This window comes from Meriones unguiculatus, chromosome 5 (assembly GCF_030254825.1).
Source record: "Meriones unguiculatus strain TT.TT164.6M chromosome 5, Bangor_MerUng_6.1, whole genome shotgun sequence".
Lineage (NCBI taxonomy): Eukaryota > Metazoa > Chordata > Mammalia > Rodentia > Muridae > Meriones > Meriones unguiculatus.
Genome location: NC_083353.1, coordinates 16953791 through 16972558, shown reverse-complemented (window position 1 = coordinate 16972558; position 18768 = coordinate 16953791). Strand labels below are relative to the sequence as shown.

The window sequence follows — 18768 nt, the reverse complement described above, 5'->3', positions numbered from 1 at the left end:
TCTTCTGATTAAAACAACATGATAGGTAATGAGGAAGATCCATGAAAAAATAAAGACGTACATGCTGCCAAAGCCTCTGACATAGCAAGAGATAAACAGTGGAAAGAGGAGGATGAGTAAATGACTCCAAAAGACTCCTTGTGCCTTGTAAAGTCTGTGCTTCTCTAAAACTAAGGTGGAAAGGAAATTACTTACTAATAAAAATAGCTTCATTTAAGTAGTAAGTACTTCTCTTCATACAAGTAGTAAGAGAAAATCATGGGAAAAAGTCAGTGTTTGTATTTAATCTTAACCCCTGTCTTCTTAGCTCAGGGTTCAGTGGGGATGTCATAATGATGCAGAATCCAATATTCCTTTCCATTATGCCTGGAGAGCTAGCAAGCCTCCATTTCCTGAAGAACCACATCAGTGAAGACACTGCTTTCAGATTTGTATGGGTGGCCCCAATCTCTCTCTCTCTCTCTCTCTCTCTCTCTCTCTCTCTCTCTCTCTCTTTTCATTTGTATTCATTTATTCCACAAGCAAGCAGGTTTGAGAGACTGCATAGTGCAGCCCACTCCAGAGGAAGGCAAAGAAAGATCTGGTCTTGGATGAGGTGCTAATTTATAGGAGAACTTGGATGTGTGATTTGCTAACTGAGCCTCAGAGTTTCCATGCATATAGCAGCCTCATTATTAACTGCCTCTCTGTGGAGCAACCGTCTTCCTATGGCCCATTCTTCAAATGCAGATCCAATTCTTTTTTTTTTTCAATGCAGTTTATTCAGGAACCTTGAACAATCCAATCTCTCTTTTTGTTGTGATAAACTACAGTGAAAAAAGCAAGTCAGGAAACTTTGTTCCTTATTGGGGAACATGGTTTGTTTGGAAACACAGTTCAAACATACAACCTATTATAGTATGGAAGACAAACTGAAAAAAAGCATGGAGCAGCTGCTCATATCACATACACAACTGAGAAATAAGGTGTGCAGAATGCTAGAGCTCAGGCCACTCTCTCCATTTTATGGAGGTCAATATCCATATGCTGGGTATTGTCTTGCCTAAAGTTATAAGAATTTTCCTAGCGGAATTCAACTAATCAAAATGATCCATCCCAGACATTTCCAAAGGCTAACTTTTATAGAGATATTTCATAAATATTCCCAGAGGTTTATCTTCTAGATGATATAGATTCTTCCAAATATACCATCCACTGTAGTTCTAAAGCCAACTAAATTTCAGTGAGGGAGTGTCATGTTATGAATCTCTTCCATTATGTTTATTTTTAATTTAGAAATAAAAGAAACCTGATGATGTAAAATTAAGAAGTTAATGAGTTTACACTCTCTGTGATGTTTCAAAAAAAAGGAGTGCACATATATATAATGAGCATATAACCTACCACACATCATTTACCATTTTATGGTACATGAATTAAAATAATGAAGTTCAATTTAAATATATATATCATTGGTAATTTTAGTCACTTTACTAATAGATCAGCAATACTTAATCCTTCTGCTTGTACTATTCCAGTCATTGGTTTAGGCTCCTTTTCTTGTCAGTAATGATCATCACCAAATGTACTTTAGATCCTATCACATATTCACCAAATCCAGCAGAGAATAAATGACCATCCAAAAAGGGATGCTGCTTTGATGATATATCTTAAAATGTACTGAGTTAAATGGCCCCTCAGGATAGCCTTTGCTTTCATGAGAAAGGCTAAACAAAAGACATAAAAGGTCTTCTAGGAAGTTTAAAAAGAAAATCAGTGGAGAGAGTTCAAGACCTATATCTCTGACAAACAAAAATTCATTAGGCGCTGCATTGTAGGAGAAGAACCCCATGAGAATGTGAGCTTCTGGTCTGCCTCTCTGACCCAGTCACTTTCCCTAAGTTAGGCAATGAGAGCCAGCAGTTTATCACTTGGACTTTGAATGCTATTCCAGATCCAAAGATCAAAACTTTGTAGCTTAAGAAAAAAAAAAAAAACTCACTGATCTCTATTCATACCCTTGAACTATACATAATATTGCACATGAACACCTGGAGTGAATACCTCCTAACTAGTCAAAAAGCTTCAAATAAGATTCAAGTAAGATTCTTATTATTTATGCAGGAAAGTTTGTCTTCTTCACCAAACTTATAGACCTATATACCTGGTGTTACATTGAACATTTTACAGGTGATATCACACTTCTGAAATACAAGCTGGGCATAGGCCACAGATACTGACTCATACATTTCCAGGCTGGACACTAGGGATCTTGACAGTCTCCATGGAAATGGGTTAAGAAATATTCATATTTCATTCTCAAAATCAGAAGAGTGGAGGCTGGGGTGTTCATCATTTATTATTATGCAAAAGGCACATAGTCTCCTCATACAATGCTTTAACCTAAAATGAAAAGCTCTCTACTTAGATGGTCCAACTGCCATGTGTGTTTCTTGACTTTGGAACATCATTAAAAATTTTCTGAACTTATGTGAAAGAAATAAAAATGGATCAACAAGTTACAGATGAGTTCTATGCCCTGTGGAAACACAGTTTCATCCAGGCAAAGCCTTAATGTTGCCTTCAGTTACAGCATTCTCACCCTGAAAATTTGGAGCAGAAGAATATACATTGTCCATTCTCTTCTAAATGAATAGATGTGAGTAAAGGTAAGGAAAGTTCAAGGATATCAAAATAATGTGCTCTTCTGAAGATGGGTAGTGTTATAGATGATCTGTTGAGGCTTTCAGATTCTTCTCATTTTTGAGAGTGAGATAGAAATTGAAGCAAAACCATAAATGACACTTTATTTGAATAACTAATAAAAAGGAAATCATAAAATCAACTAAATATAATGGAAAACCATGCAGACTAAGCAAGCAGTATGTGCTTCTGAAGGGACTGCACACTGCTACAGCCCCTGAGGACATCAATGTGGAGGATGCTTAAGAAACATGAAACTACCAGATAATACAACTAATCCTGCACTAGGCATGTTCTTGAATAAATGTAAACCAGTACAATATATATATATATATATATATATATATATATATCTCCTCATATCCATTTTTTGCTGCACAATTTACAAGAAAATAAACTTAAATCAATGAAATGTCTATCAACAAATGTTTAGAAAATAAGAAGGAGGTGTTTATGTGCAAAGACAATTACTCAACTATAATAAAAATGGAAATCATGTAATGTGTTAAAGTTTTCTCCCTGGCTCAATACATAGATTTGTTTAATTAAAAGCTCATTGTATATTTTAATTAGAACATTTTTCTGAGTTTGGGGATAGAGTTCAGCCACCTTCTCCTGAACCAGGCTGATTAGTCTTGAAATCTTCCATAGTCTTGATGATTTTCTTAATGCATGCTCACTCAGCAAGTGTGAAAACCATTGGTCAGGAAGGATCAGGCTTCTACTCATAACAACATGAGTGGCTGAGGCAGGACTTTCTCAGAGTTGCAGTCTTTTGACTAAAATTCAAGTGAGAGTATATTCCCAAAAGAAAAGAACAAGAAAAAAAAAAGGTTGTACTAATATCCTCACTGGTCTTACAAGAAGGTTTTCTTGAGTATGCAGATGAGAATGCAGCTTTGATAATACCTTGAGTGTGGCCTATGAGAGCCCGAGGAAAGGATCCAGACATACCCTGCGGAGATTACAGGTGTTCTGCTTATAAACCTCTAAGTTGGTGCTAACTTCTGCAACACAGAGTGATAAAATAAAGTTTCATTGTTGTGACTTAGGACTGTGAACTTAATCACATCAATATTCATCTGAAAAAAAATGGTTAAGTATAATTTTGTTGAGCTTTCTCAGTCTCATGAGAAGGATACAAAAGCCCAAGAATGTTTATATACAAGTGGAGGATGTGAGAAAGTAAACCTTCCATGATCATGGCTCTGCATGCCTGGTCCTCTAGAGTTCATGGACCTGCACTGAAGAACTTGTAGAGAATGAAAAGGGCCTGGGAATTGTGTCGTGTAATCCAGAAGTGAAGGGAAATGGGTAGGTGAGTTGCAAGCTTGAGGTCACTTGGCAACAAAGAGGGATTTACAGGTCAGGACACACAGTGAGACTTTGCACTCTCATACCAGGAAAGACAGCAAAAAGGTAAACAATACAAGAAAAGAATCTATGGCATTGTTGAAGATCTTATAGAGAAAGATATGAGTATTGAATAAGGAGGAAAGGACAGTTAGTCAGTCTAACACTGTAGATGATCATCTGGGAAGGAAACAGAGAAACAGATCAGAGATGTGCAGAAGAATCAGCTGCAGTAGGCTTGCCTGTGTGATGTGCTGAAGAAGAACTTGTGAAATATCACACATATAGAAGTGGAAATTTAACATAGGCTGAAAATATCAGCTTATGTCTGTAAAACCACTACCATCCTTCATTGTACAAAGCTCTGGTTATTTTGGGGAACTGAGGATAGTTTTCTGCAAATTTTAAATAATTGTTTGCTCAGTGTATTGAACATAAAAATGCCTTGAAAATTGTATCATGGAAGCCTTCATTAAGTAAAAGAATTAAAAAAAATTATAAGGCATACATAGTGAGACAATCTCTGTCTCAGAACTTAACCCTCATTACAAACATGTCTTCTACCTTAAGATAGTGAAGATGTAAGAGATAGTTCAGATCCCTGAGTGAGAAGCAGCCTTACCAGGCAACAGAGGAATACAATGCAGACAGTCCTGATGAGAACTGATAGACTAGGATCAGGAGGAAAGGGAGGAGGACCTCCCCTATCAGTGGACTGGGAGAGGGGTATGGGAGAAGAGGGAGGAAGGAAGAATTGGAAGAAGAATTGGAAGGGGAAGATGGAGAGGGCTACAGCAGGGATCCAAAATGAATAAACTGTAATTAATAAGAAGATTAATTACTTAAAAAAGAGACAGTTTAGAGACTGAGCCTCAAGGAGCAGCAACCCCAGGAGGATTCTCTTTAGCCCTGGAGCATTGTGGGAGTAAACTCCTTACTCTGCTGACAGTAATAGATTGTAGCAGAATCAGCCTCCACAGGATGGATGGTGAGGCTGAAGTCTGTCCAAGACCCAATGCCACTGAAGCTGGCAGAGACCCCAGATACTAGGTTGGATGCTGCATACATGAAGAGGTTAGGCAGATGTCCTAGTTTCTGAAGATAGCTTTGCATATAACTGCAGTTACATGAATTAACACTTTCACTGCCACTGCAGTGAAAACGTATCTCTGTCCTAGAGAAAAAAGCTAAAGAAGCTAGAGACTGGGTCAGCACAATGTCACCAGTGGAACCTGAAATGATAAACACACATTGCTGTCACAATATGTACTGTAAGCATCCCAGTATAGCACATTTGTATTTGGAATATACAAGAGCAGCCATGAGCTGCACTCTGAGAAGCCACTAAGGGAAGAGAAACGTGCCACCAATTATTTGCTATAATTTTTCAACTTTATATTTTTATTGATTCTTTGGCAATTTCATATCATGAACCCTGTCACACTTATTTCCCAGTCCTTCCAGTCTCCAACTATTGTGACCTACTTCCCTAAAACTTAAAAATTAAAAAGAAAAAAGAAACTAATATCATGTTCAATCTATGTTTCTCTACATTCAATGAAGCATGGAGAAACTCTCAGTGACCTGCTTTTCTTTAAGTTCTGTCTTTTATTAAAAAATTAATTTTATTTATATATGTTTACTACATTTTTTTTTGCTTTGTATCCCCTCTGCAGCTGCCTCCCTCAACTCCTCCCAGTTGCATTTACCCTTCCTATTCTCCCCCTATGCCCTCTCCCTAATCTCCTGATAGGGGAGAACCTTAGCTTCTATCTGATCCTAGTTTATCAGATCCCATCAAGTCTGGCTGTATCAATTTCCTCTGTGGCCTGGCAAAGCTCGCACCCCAGAGGGAGTTGATCAAAGAGCCAACCACTGAGTTCATATCAGAGACAGTCTGCGTACCCTTTATGAGGGAACCCAGTTGGAAACTGAGCAGCCAATTTATTTCCTTTGAACAGGCTGTCTAGGTCCTCCCCATGCATGGTTCTTAGTTGGAGTATTGGTCTCTGCAGGCCCCATGGGTCCAGGTATTTTGGCACTATTGTTTCCCTTGTAGAGATCTTTTCCATTCCAGGTCTTTCTATCTCCCTCTTCTTCCATATGGGTTCTGGCACTCTGCCCAAAGTATGCCTATGAGCCTCAGTATCTCCTTTGATAAATTGATGAGTTGAATCTTCCACAAAGGACCTTTAAATTCTCTCTTAAAAAGAACTGAGTTGCTGCTTTCCCACACACCCAGTCAGAAACCATGAATCGTGAAGCGCCAACTTCAGCATATGTACCACACTTTTTAAAACTTCTGCCGTTTTCTGAAGCGAAACAGAGGAGGAATTGTTGGGGGTTGGCAGAAGGAAGGTAGGGGGACCTAGAAGGAATGGATGGAGGAGAAATTGTGGTCTTTATATAAATAATAATAACAAAACAACAACAACAAAACAATCAAAAAGAATGAGTTCACTTCAATGTCTTCCTGTTTAGGCTAGAAGTATCTTGGGGCCTTGGGCATTGAAATGGGTGTAGAGGTCATCACAGGAGCCTCTCATGTGCCTCTTTCTCATCTAGGTGTGCAATCATCCTTTTCACTTCCAATAAAAGTTTTCTTGAACATTTTTAGTTTTTTAGAATTATCAAAATTTGTTTTTATATTTTAAATATTTTTTTATTAATTAAAGTTTATTCACTTTGTATCCCAGCTGTAGGCCCCCTCCCTGAGACCCTCCTAATGTCACACTCCCTCCCTCATTTCTTCCCATGGCCCTCCTCAAGTCACTGATAGGGGAGGTTCACCTCCCCTTTCCTCTGACCCTAGACTATCAGGTCTCATCAAGACTGGCTGCATTCCTCTGTGTCCAGGAAAGACTACCTCTCCCCCAGAGGTAGATGAACAAAGACCCAGCAATTGAGTTCATCTCAGATCCAGTCCCTGTTTCCATTAGTAGGGGACCTACTTGGAGACTGAGCTGCCATGGGCTACATGTGTGCAGGGGTTCTAGGTTTTTTCTATGCATGATCCTTCCTTGGAGTATCAGTCTCAGAAAAGATCCCTGGGCCCTGGTTCTATTCCTCTTTTTCTGGAGCTCCTGTTCCCTCAAGGTCTTTCTATCTTCCCCTTCTTTCATAAGATTCCTTGCACACTCCCCAATGTTCAGGTATGATTCTCAGCATTTTCTTTAATACTCTGTTGGTTAGAGTCTTTCAGAGGCTCTCTGTGGTAGGCTCCTGTCCTGTTCCCTGTTTTCTCCCTCTTCTGACGTCTGTCCTGTTTGATTTCTGAGTGAGGATTGATCATTTTACCCAGTGTCTTCCTTCATGCTTAGCTTCTTTAGGTGTACAGATTTTAGTAGATTTATCTTAAATGTCTAATATCCACTTATAAGTGAGTATATACCATGGGTGTCTTTCTGCTTCTGGGATAACTCACTCAAGATGATCTTTTCAAATTCCCATTACTTGTCTGCAAATTTCTTGATTTCCTTGGTTTTAATTGCTGAGTAGTATTCCATTATGTAAATGTACAACAATTTCTGTATCCATTTTTCAACTGAGGAATATCTGGGTTGTTTCCAGATTCTGGCCATTACAAATAAAGTTGCTATAAACATGGTTGAGCAAATGTCCTCGTTGTATATTTGAGCATATTTTGGATATATGCCTAGGAGAGGTATACCTAGATCTTGAGGTAGCAATATTCCTAATTGGCTGAGAAAGTGCCAGATTGATTTCCAAAGTGGTTGTAAAAGTTTACATTCCCACGAGCAATGGGGGTGGGTTCCTCTTTCTCCACATCCACTCCAGCATGTGTTGTCACTTGAATCTTTGATCTTAGCCTTTCTGATAGATATAAGGTAAAATCTCAGGGTCATTTTGAGTTGCATTTCCCTGATGACTAAGGATGTTGACCATTTCTCTAAGTGTTTTTCTCTCATTCGCTATTCCTCTATTGAGAATTCTCTGTTTAGGTCTGTACCCAACTTTTTAATTAGAGTACTTCATTTGTTGCTTTTTAACTTCTTGATTTCTTTATATATTATGGATATTAGCCCTCTGTTAGATATAGGGTTGGTGAAGATCCTTTCCCAATATGTAGGCAGTCATTTTGTTCTGATGACAGTATCCTTTTCCTTACAGAAGCTTTTCAGTTTCATGAGGTCCCATTTATTGATTGTTACTCTTAGAGCCTGAGCTGTTGGTGTTCTTTTCAGGAAGTTGTCTCCTGTGCCAATGTGTTCAAGGCTCTTCCCCCATTTTTCTTCTAACAGATTGAGTGTATCGGGTTTTATATTGAGGTCTTTGATCCACTTGGACTCCAGTTTTGTGCAGGGTGATAAGTATGGATTTATTTGCATTTTTCTATATGTACACAACTGGTTAGCCCATCAAATTTGTTGACGATGCTGCCATTTTCCCATTGTATGTTTTGGGTTCTTGACCAAAATCAATTATCTTCATCTTCAAAGTTAGTGGGAGCATGGATCATGGACTTCAACCTGATTTCTGAGGACAATAATTATCTTGATCACAATCTGGCTACAATAGGACCATAAAACTAGATAATACCATCAGGGCAGCTCAGAACATGTACATCACCGTGGGCTCAGGGGCAGCACAGGCAGTACAGGATAGTCACTTTAATGTGACCCTGAGCAGCAGCACAGCCCTCAGACCTCAACATGGCTTCAGGCTGTAACACAGTCCACAGACTTCTGCATGGCCCAAACATAAACACAGAACCAGGCTGCAGTAGCATCATAAACCAAGACATGACCATTTGTGGCAGCCTGGGTCCTGGTCCTCACTGCCATCAATAACCCAATTTTGCTTCTCTCTACAGTGCAAGTAACACTCCATTTCTCTGTCTTTCTCATTTTTCTGTCAAATGTTTGCTCATCATACTGGCACCTGTGCCTGTACTGCCTTAAAGCCATAACTTTATCAGGGCATCAAGGAATGGAAAACAGCAGTGACCACAGGGGCTGTTCCCAAAACTGTAGCCTCTCACTTGACACCCACAGCAGGAGTCCCCACAGCAGGAAAGCAGCTGACCCCATCTCTGACAGCTGGACTTGAGGCTGCTTCTTAGGCATTGGAATGCTGCCTGTAAAGAGCCCTTGAACAATCTTCACTATGGCTAATATCTCAACATGCAAATCAGCTCAGAACAGCTTGACTTATTGCTCAAAGGACACCTGCACTTGTGTCACCCTATGGCAGTTAGGATTAGCAAAGCATTCCCTTGAGTATTTTAAATGTATCACAATGATTTTCTGGCTGGCATTATGGAATCCAGTTCTGTTATTCTGAGCTTCCATGTCATGGCTCTACTATAAAATAGGTTGGGTGCAGGAGCACTTTTATGCCTCAGAATTAAACTTTCAAAAATTTCTTTGTGCTTCTACGGCAATTCAAATATCTGTTTGCCTACATATGTCATGATTTCCTTGTTTTTAATAGCTGAATAGTATTCCATTGTGTAAATGTGCCACCATTTTTATATTCCTCTATTGAGGGATATCTGTTTTGTTTTTTTTTTTCCAGATTCTGACGATTACAAATAAAGCTGCTATGAATATGGTTGAGCAAAGGTCCCTGCTGTATATTTGGGAGTATTTTGGATATATTTATATATATGCCTAAGAGTTATAGAGCTAGATCTTGAGATAGTACTATTCTTGATATTCTGAAAAAGTGCCAGATTGATTTCCCAGTCACTTGATTTTAGATCTTACCCATTTTGATGGGTGTGAGTTGGAATCACATGGTTGTTTTGATTTGCATTTTCCTGATGACTACGGATTTTGAGCATTTCTTTGCTTCTCCACCATTCCATATTCCTGTTTAGAATTCTCTGTTTAGATATGCACCTCATTTTTAACTGGAGTATTTGTGCCTGATTTTTTTGAGATCTTTATGTAATCTAGGTATTATCAGCCTTCAGTAGGATGTTGGGTTGGTAAAGAACTTTTCCTTGTCTGTAGACTTGTTTTGTTGTATTGTCAGTGTCCACCCCCTGCTCACATGTAGCCAAAAGGCAGCTCAGTCTTCCTGTGGGTACGTGAGTAAAAAGAACTTGGGCTGCCTCTGTCTTGAACTTGGTTGCATGCTCTTTGCTTATTTTCCCCTAGCAATGCAGTCTTGTCAGGCCACAGTGGAAGATTCCTGATGAAACTTGATATGCTTGAACTGATTGACTGTCTATTCAAGTCTCTGTCATTTTAAGTGATACAAAAACCATTTAAGTTTTACTTTCTACTCAAGTTTATCCTCCTTGGATCTCTGATGACCTTGATGGATAATTGTAGCTCTAACAGCAGTAAATGCCCAGCTGTTTGGTCAATCCTCTTCTTATGTATAGTTTACCTTGCTGACAGTTTTCATACTAAGAAATATATCAGTTTTTAAAAGTTATGAGACAAAGGCAAGTAAGTTATATATATCAAGAAAAAAGAACAAAGGATACAAGTTATGAAGGTCTAAGACATATAGGTCTGAAGTTATGACAGTTCAAAAATGTGTTATGGTCTGATGATATGAAAACTTGAGAAAGTGATTTGTATATCTGAGAGAGTAACTTAAAATGTATAAAGAGTTGTTTCAGATTTCTTTCCTTCTCTCTATGCTACTGTTGGGGCTTCACTTACCCCTCTCCCTCACCCATTGTCAGAATTCACAACCAGTCCTCCAGTCCCCTCCAGACTTCTCCCTTAAATTGCTCCTTTCAAGGAATTTCTTTACTCATTTCCTAATCTCCTATTACCTTAGTAGGAAAAGATATCTTCTCCAGAGTTGACATAAATTTTGCCTTTTTGTCCCTGATAAAAGCTCTTAAGATAATCTTGAGTCCCCCCTCTTCCTTCTTAACACTCTATTTGTACACTACCAGTCTCCCAGTCCCCAAACCCATCTTCTCCTCTGCCCACTTCCTGAGTCAATCTCACTGTATGGGATGCTTCTGGCATGTTTTTGTGGGATGAATACAATCTACACTTGCTCATTCAAAGGCTGATTTCTCTAACCCGCTATGTGATTTCAATCTGGATATGGCATTGTGGTGCTTATTCTAAGCATCACCTGTCTTAAGTTTATGTAAACATGCCACCCTTGTTCCCTGTATTGCCAATAAGACAACCAGCCCCAGCGCTGAGCAATGGAGAGAGTAGGGTGGGACATCCTGGTCTGTAGTGGGAGGAGAAGGAGTGCAAGGGATCAGCAGGAGAGGACTTTGAAACACAGGGATAGATGACAGTACCTAAGATATGACTAAAAGCAAGTATAATGAGTGAAATCTGAATGTTAGGATGTTAAGCAGGCTTAGAGGTTTAGGATGGTTTTACTCTTGCCCAGCATTGTCCTCTATGTTAATTAAATAAATTCTAGTCTCTGTGTGGTGAATTGGGTATACTGCTGGAATAACTGCTTTTAATGTTTAGAAATAACTGCTGTTTAACTAAAAGATGAATCAATTTTAAATATAAATAAGCCACAGAAACATGCCACCTCTCTTTCCCTCACTGTATATCACAAATCTCTATTATACTTGTAGAACATTGTGCATACATCTCCAAACTCAAAACTCCCTACCCATAATCAGCATTGCCTAGGCCTCACACCCATCATTTCTACTTCCTTGCCCTAAAATACTCCCATATTAACAGAAAAAAAAAAAAAAAACTTGAGAAAACCTTTTACCTAGTTCAAGATCTTTCTTCATTAACTGCTGTTTCTTTACATCCTTAAGCTATTATCTATCATCCCTGAATAAAACACTCACTTTTCAGTCCTAAATCTTAAGGACACTATCATCTCAATACTCCCAAGGCATTTTGTGTTCAGATAGATGGATACTTACACTGAAAAATTCTAACAACTGAACTCGCCTGTCCTTCCCCAGGGATGCAGAGACAGTCCCCATCCATTTGGCCAAGCATTACTATGGACTTGGCCTGCCTTCTCCCTTTTCCTCCTGCCTGCTTTAGTATGTACATAACATCCTTCTATATAGTCCTTCTCTCTCTAATTGCCAATCTGAACTCTCTCCTAAATTTCCTCATTTTCAGAGGTTTCTGGCTCTCACCTTCCAACGCACAACTCTCCTTTCTCCAAGTCACCTATCTCAGATTCTCTCTCACACCACCCATAGATACCTCACTTTAAGAGCACCTTGCCCATCTCCACTCCCCATCTCTACAGTCTCAGACAGCATCCTCCATCATAGATTCCTAGATACTCCTGATATATTTCCTATACCATGTTATTTCTAGACCGCCACTTACCTCCCATCCACAAACAATTCATCAGGCATAAAACATTCTTTTTTCTACTCTAGCCCTCTGCATCCCAGTTATATAGAAACCTTTCCATTCTTGGACTTCCAAAATACACAAACACTGCTCTTTGTCCCATTGCATATCTCTCCACAACTCTAAACAACACATTCCACAGATGATCTTTTGTTTGCACACTCTTGTCACAGCCTCTCTGCTTACCTCTAAATCTAGCAAATAGCTATGATTCCCTACTGCTGCCCCTCCCCCACAGCTACTAAAGCTGAGGGTAAAGGCAGAATCTCCAGGGTCCACTCTCATAATCTATTCTCAGCACAGTCTCCCTCAATTCCTAACTTAAAAAGGGCTCCACTGCCCCTTCCACCTTCTCAGATTTCATCTCTCAAACTTGCCTTACCAGAGATTCATCAGTCATATTCCTTAGTTATCCTCCTCTTAATTATTCCACACTTAATCTCCTTGCCTCAGCATTGATCAGATCCTCTACACCCCTGACCAAAATTCACAAGGAATTCCTATCACATCCCTTTACACACAAGATGGTCTTCTAGCTACTTCTGCTACAATTTTTATATGGTTGTCAGCTCCTTCTTGTCAGACAGGTACATTATACTGATCTCTCCTTTAGCATTATTAATCCTCAACTTCTGGCTCCAGTGTTCTTGATATCACCCATTCCCCTCAAACCTCATTTTTCTTCTCACACACATACTTTTTCTCTGCCCAAATGATTGCCAAGTGTCTACTGCCAACTGACTCCCCTAAATTAATTGTCTAGATGTTCTCAGGCATCAAACACGCCAAAAAAAACCCCATAAATTCTACACATCCAATTAAAGGTGTAACGAAACCCAAACTGTGTCCTCTCTTTCTTTCTCTTTCACACACACAGACCACACTCATGATTAAACCCTCACTTGGGTGAAGGTATCTACCAAACTCTCTCCTCAACTCCTCTGACAACTACTTAAATGCCTCCCATTGTTTTCTTTCTGCCTCTTCTTCAAATTCATTCATTAGTTACAGTTCCTCTCACTGCCAATACCATAGCAACAATGCCCTATTCTCAGTACTGGCTGCTTGCATCCTAGACCATCTAAGTTCCCCTTGAGGAACAAAAGCAAAGTGCTCTCAACCTGTTCACACCAAACTCCCCCAAACTGTTACTGACTGTTCCTCTTAAGTCTGTCAAGACCCTCCCCAATCTCCAATGTTCTTAAAGTATCTCATCTTAAGAACCTGCCTTAACTCTCCCTGGAAAAGACTATTTTGACACAACCAGATCTTCTCAAATTATATTCTTCCCAACACAATCTGACCCTGCTTTCAGATTACAGTTACTTCCCAATTAACCTTTAAAGCCAAAATAAATTTTTGTGACTCCTCTCAATAACTATTTAACAGATTCCAGACAATTATTCCTGACAATCAACAGCCTAAATTATCCTGCCTATTGTCTACTCTGAATGGTTGTATTTCTCCCCATTTCCCTGGGCTTGGCACTCCTCTTCCATACTACCAGGACCATGAAACTAACAGTTTCAAATGTACACCTAAGATAGAATTTTGTTTTCTAAACTGTTTAACTTTGTTCACGAGATCTCAAAATAAGCACAGACTACTCCAGCACCTTCTATTTAGTTCCAAATATTTTCTCAGAATCTATATCCTGGTCCAGTGTCACAGGGTACACTTCCCTAGCCACTTGTCCGGGGGCTCAGAATTGCATTTATTGGCACAGGCAATTAAAATGCAGTCCATATCAAAATGTGCTTTTAGTGTAACATACATTCTATAGATTTAGTTCATAGTTTAATAGTACATTTTAAAGTGGCTAAAAATTACAATGTCTTATGCAGCTCTTATCATGCTTCTAAGAGCTACCAGGTGTCCTCACATCACCTGGCTCTTTCATGTGGATGACCAGGAGCACTCAGTGCAGACCACATGTGTGCCTCCATGACAGATCACTCTCCAGCAAGGAACTGTAGGACAGACTGGGAGAGACATTTGAAAACAGATTGGCTGCAGCTTTGTATCTCACATTTGTGATTTACTTTAAATACTGGGATTTTTTAATTAAATTAGCAATTTTTGTGCATATTATAATTATGCATACTGTCACCAGATAAAAAGTGGAAGTCCATGATCAGTGCCCAACGGAATTAGAGTTGAGAAAGATAGACATAGAATGCTTCTGTGACAAAACCTACCACCACCTCACCTGGCCCTCCCCTAAAAATATAACAGGCACAATGAAAATGTTTTATAAGTACTTTTTGAATTTATGATTTTTGCAATTGAGTTTGACCATTTAGAAGAAAAATTTTGGAAAAGGAGATCCTTCATTTCCTTCTGATGAGATGCTTGGAGGGTTCAATGTGTCATCTTTGATATGTCTGTGGTATTTTCAAGGTGGCATATTGTTGCTTAAAAATCCCTTTTCAGCTTATTTTTCTCTAAAATCAACCCCTCTACCTCATTTCTCAATCTGTTTTTTTTTTATAAAATCTCTAAAATATGGGACTCAGTAAATATATGTGGCTGGTGCGTTCTTTAAGGGTCTAGGGAAGGAGTTTGCACTTCATCTATTTGAGTATAAAACTTCTCTCTTGAGTCTTTTTGCAGATATTTCTTCTCTGCTCCTGAGGCTTGCTTGCACAGACTCATTCTTATTCTGGGGCTTCTCCCCAGTTTACAAATGGTCCCATATCTCACTTTTGTGCTTTTTTTCTTTGTCGAGTTTTGCCCACTCTGCTTTCGCCTGCTCTCCTTGTAATTCTACAGACTAACTATTCTGATCAACTTTGTCATTCTCCCTGTGTTCTAAGAGAAGTTTAATATTAATAACATCTACATCAGCTTCCAGATTTCTTACAGTGATCTAATGGCCTTTTTTATGTCTTCCAAGTTCTACAGAAGGAAAAGAATGAAAATCGTGAGTTCTCTTTGCATTTTCATAAATGAAAATTTATGAACTCATAATTTTCCCTTTCTTCTGCAAACTATTCGTAAGTTTCTCTGGAACACCAGCTATCAGGCAGAAGAGGGAAGTGTGCAGGGCCAGGGCTGTGTGTGGTGCAGGCAGCTGGTGAGACTCTCAAGGAGGTTTGTGTTGGAGGCTGAAGCACTGTGGGAGGATATTCATAATACTGCTGACAGTAATAAACTGCCAGGTCTTCAGCCTGTACACTGCTGATGCTGAGAGTGAAATCTGTGCCAGATCCACTGCCTGTGAAGCGATCAGGGACCCCAGTATGCCGAGTGGATGCCCAGTAGACCAGCAGCTTAGGGGATTGCCCTGGTTTCTGTTGGTACCAGGCCAAGTAATTCTTTTGGTTGACACTGTAATAAAGACTCTGACTGGACCTGCAGCTGATGGAGACCTTCTCTCCTGGTGACACAGCCAGGGAGGATGGAGACTGAGTCATCACGATGTCTGCACAAGCACCTGCAATCAGGAACACACAATGAACATGTATATAGACACAAACACAGATTGGAAAACAGTTGAAATTTGTCACTTAATATATTTGTACCATCATGTTGTCAGAGTATTATTATTGAAATATGAAATATTGAGCCTGGCAGACTCAAGTTCTTATCTACAAAGAAGTGACACTGTAAAGGTTGCAATATTTTGAGTTTCTCACCAGACACCCAAAGCAGCAAGGATGTGAAAACCTGGGTATGTGATTTCATCTTGCTCCCCCTGCTGTCTAATGCTGTTCAGTTCTCACTGCAAAGCCTGGTTTATATATTCTCAGCAGCTGGGCTGGGCTGTAGGGGTCCCATGCAAAGCAGTCAGCAAATACAAAAGCAAATGCCTGTGCAATGTTTGTGAGTGCAGCTGGTGTCTATCAACAGTCAAAAATACTATTACAGGGAGCATGAACAATCACTGAAAAAGAATACCTTACAGCTCTCAAACACAAAATTACTAGGTGCTCTAATAGCCGACCGGTTAAAATTCAAGATATTTAAATAAATTGACTTCTGTAGAAACATTAGTGGAGCTATCTCAGATTGGCAGTCCTAGGGAAATAATAGGATATGTTCAAAAACATCACAACAACAACAAAATAAACAGAGTAAGAAAGCATGCAATAAAAGAAAGGGAAGATGGAAGAAAAGATGAAAGGAAGAAATAGAATCCAGGCTAAATGTGTTCAATATTACTCATCTCCAAAGCCACTCTGATACTGAAGACAGAGAGCAGGGCCTCAGATATTTGGGCTCTAGTTTCATAGATAAACAAAGGACTAAGGTGGAAAGAGCATCCAAGGATTCTCTCTGTGGATATCCAGGCAGATATTAATTTAAGTCTGAGATCATAGGAACTTTATTCTCAAACAATGGATACCCAGCAAAAACTAACAAGTATCCTCTCCACAACTTCAGGAAATTGCAAAAGGGATTTAAATCTGCAAAAAGAGAAAAAAAAAGAAAAACAAGAAGAAGAAATACTAGATTCTTTCAAGAAGTCTTTCCTGTAGACCAACACTGCCACCTGTTTTACTCAAGGAACACAAATGTTAGTATAATTTAGAAATTAGCAGTATTGAAATAGGGTTAAGATGTTCTTCTGATATCATGAAAAGGTAAATCTCTCCAGAATGTGGCAGAGCCATCCTAATCTATGTAATGATTTTATGGAGAATAATAGAACACTACATCAGTGATTGCTACCATCCAAAAGGTGAAAAAAATATTTGGCTATGAATGAAAAATCAATAGCAATAAGCAAAACCACAGAACCTGCGAGGACTTCATATTATTGAACTCTGAAAGTATACATGAGAAGTAAATTATGAAGCTAGAATCATGTGTAAAGTATAAGAGAAAAATAAATAGTTGAAATATCATGGCAAGGAGTGGAGATTCACATCTGTGCTCCCAAAACTGGAGAGACAAAACCAGGGCACCCATGATTTTGAGGCCAGCCTGCGTTACCGAGGAAATTCTAGTCCAATCTAATCTATACATGGAGACAATCTCTAAAAGTAGTGTCATTAATCAATTGGTTATAAGGCAGCTCATGGCATTATCTACCCAACTCAAATTATTTATCTGATGTTAATATTTCACCATTGAGTCATAAATATTATTGGAAAATAAATATTCTCTTATCGAATATGCATAACGCTCTATTTTGAATTAAATATATAATTTTATACATCTACTCTACTGGTATGAAATATTAAATAATTTCTGATAAGCACATTCAGATTTCTTCTGTAAACCTCTAACAAAACATCCTATGAGAGAGGTAGACCTTATGTGGATACAGGAAGTTCCTAATCTCAAGGTCAAGAATATAACAGACAAGGAGCTCTGCTCCTGTCAGTGTCTAACAAGTTCTCATATGCCTTTGATCTCCACTAAACTTTACATTTTTCTTGTGACAGCAGCAGTGAGCTCAGAATGTGCGACATTCACAGCTGCTCTTTCAGATTGGCCTAATGGAGACAGGGATCTTACAAATCCAAAGATTCCATGGGTTTCTCACAGGATGCCAGTGGAGAGTATGTGCTCTAAAGAGGTAAAAATTTCAACTTATGTATAATATAAAAAGCCCAACAGTCCTTAGTTACTTATCAAGTTTAAACAGTATGTCCTAGTGCAATTGATAATGTTGGATCTGATTAGAAATGGACTATAAACCTGCTGGCTGAACACAATACTGAATAATATGCCTCCACCCTTTTAAACAAGAAGTCTGAAGCTGGTGGCCTTCAGCTCCTGGGACACAGCACCCTCTTCCATGGACACCACTGTGTTTTCAGGACCAGGGAATATCAGTCTGGTATGCTGCAAACTATCCTGGGACTGTACAAAGCTGAACTCAGCTTTTCTGTTCCATCACTAAGAATCTTTTCTTCTCTAGATAAGTGGCTATGTCTACCCAATATGCGACAAGAAATAGTAGATACAGAAAGATTTTTTTTAAGTAAAATTAGCAAAAAATATTGCTTTACAAAAAGCTTCTGATTAAGAATAATGGGTTTAGTTAAGAGGGTTTCAACCTGCAGAACCCATCTCCTTTTAGGTCAAATGATACTGCCACAGGGGTTGCCTAAGACCATACGAATTATCAGATATTCACATAATGATTCATAACAATAGAAAAATTTCTGTCATGAAGTATCAATGAAAAGCTTTTGGTTGGAAGTCACCATAACCTGAGGAACTATACCTAAAAAGTTTCAGCATTAAGAAGGCTGAGGACCATTGGTCTACATGAGGAACTTACTTTATATTCATTGCCAAAGATTTTCTTTATTACTAAAAATAATATCCTATAGAAATTAAAAAAATGAATAAAGTATATAGAGTTAATAAACTCACATCTAACTATAAGGTCAATTCTCCTACATTATAATGTTTTAGAACGTTTGTGTTAACAGACATGTGTTTGTTTGTAAGTTTATTAGGGAGAATCCGTTAA

The 18768-nt window shown here is 38.8% G+C and overlaps 1 gene segment (V, D, J or C); it reads right to left on the bottom strand.

The window, feature by feature from the left end:
* Nucleotides 1–2534: 2534 nt before the first annotated feature.
* On the bottom strand, nucleotides 2535–16034 carry LOC110540291 (immunoglobulin kappa variable 4-1-like). The segment is given in 3 exon segments: nucleotides 2535–2582; nucleotides 15452–15771; nucleotides 15974–16034. Coding segments are annotated over 3 exon segments (417 nt in total).
* Nucleotides 16035–18768: the final 2734 nt, after the last annotated feature.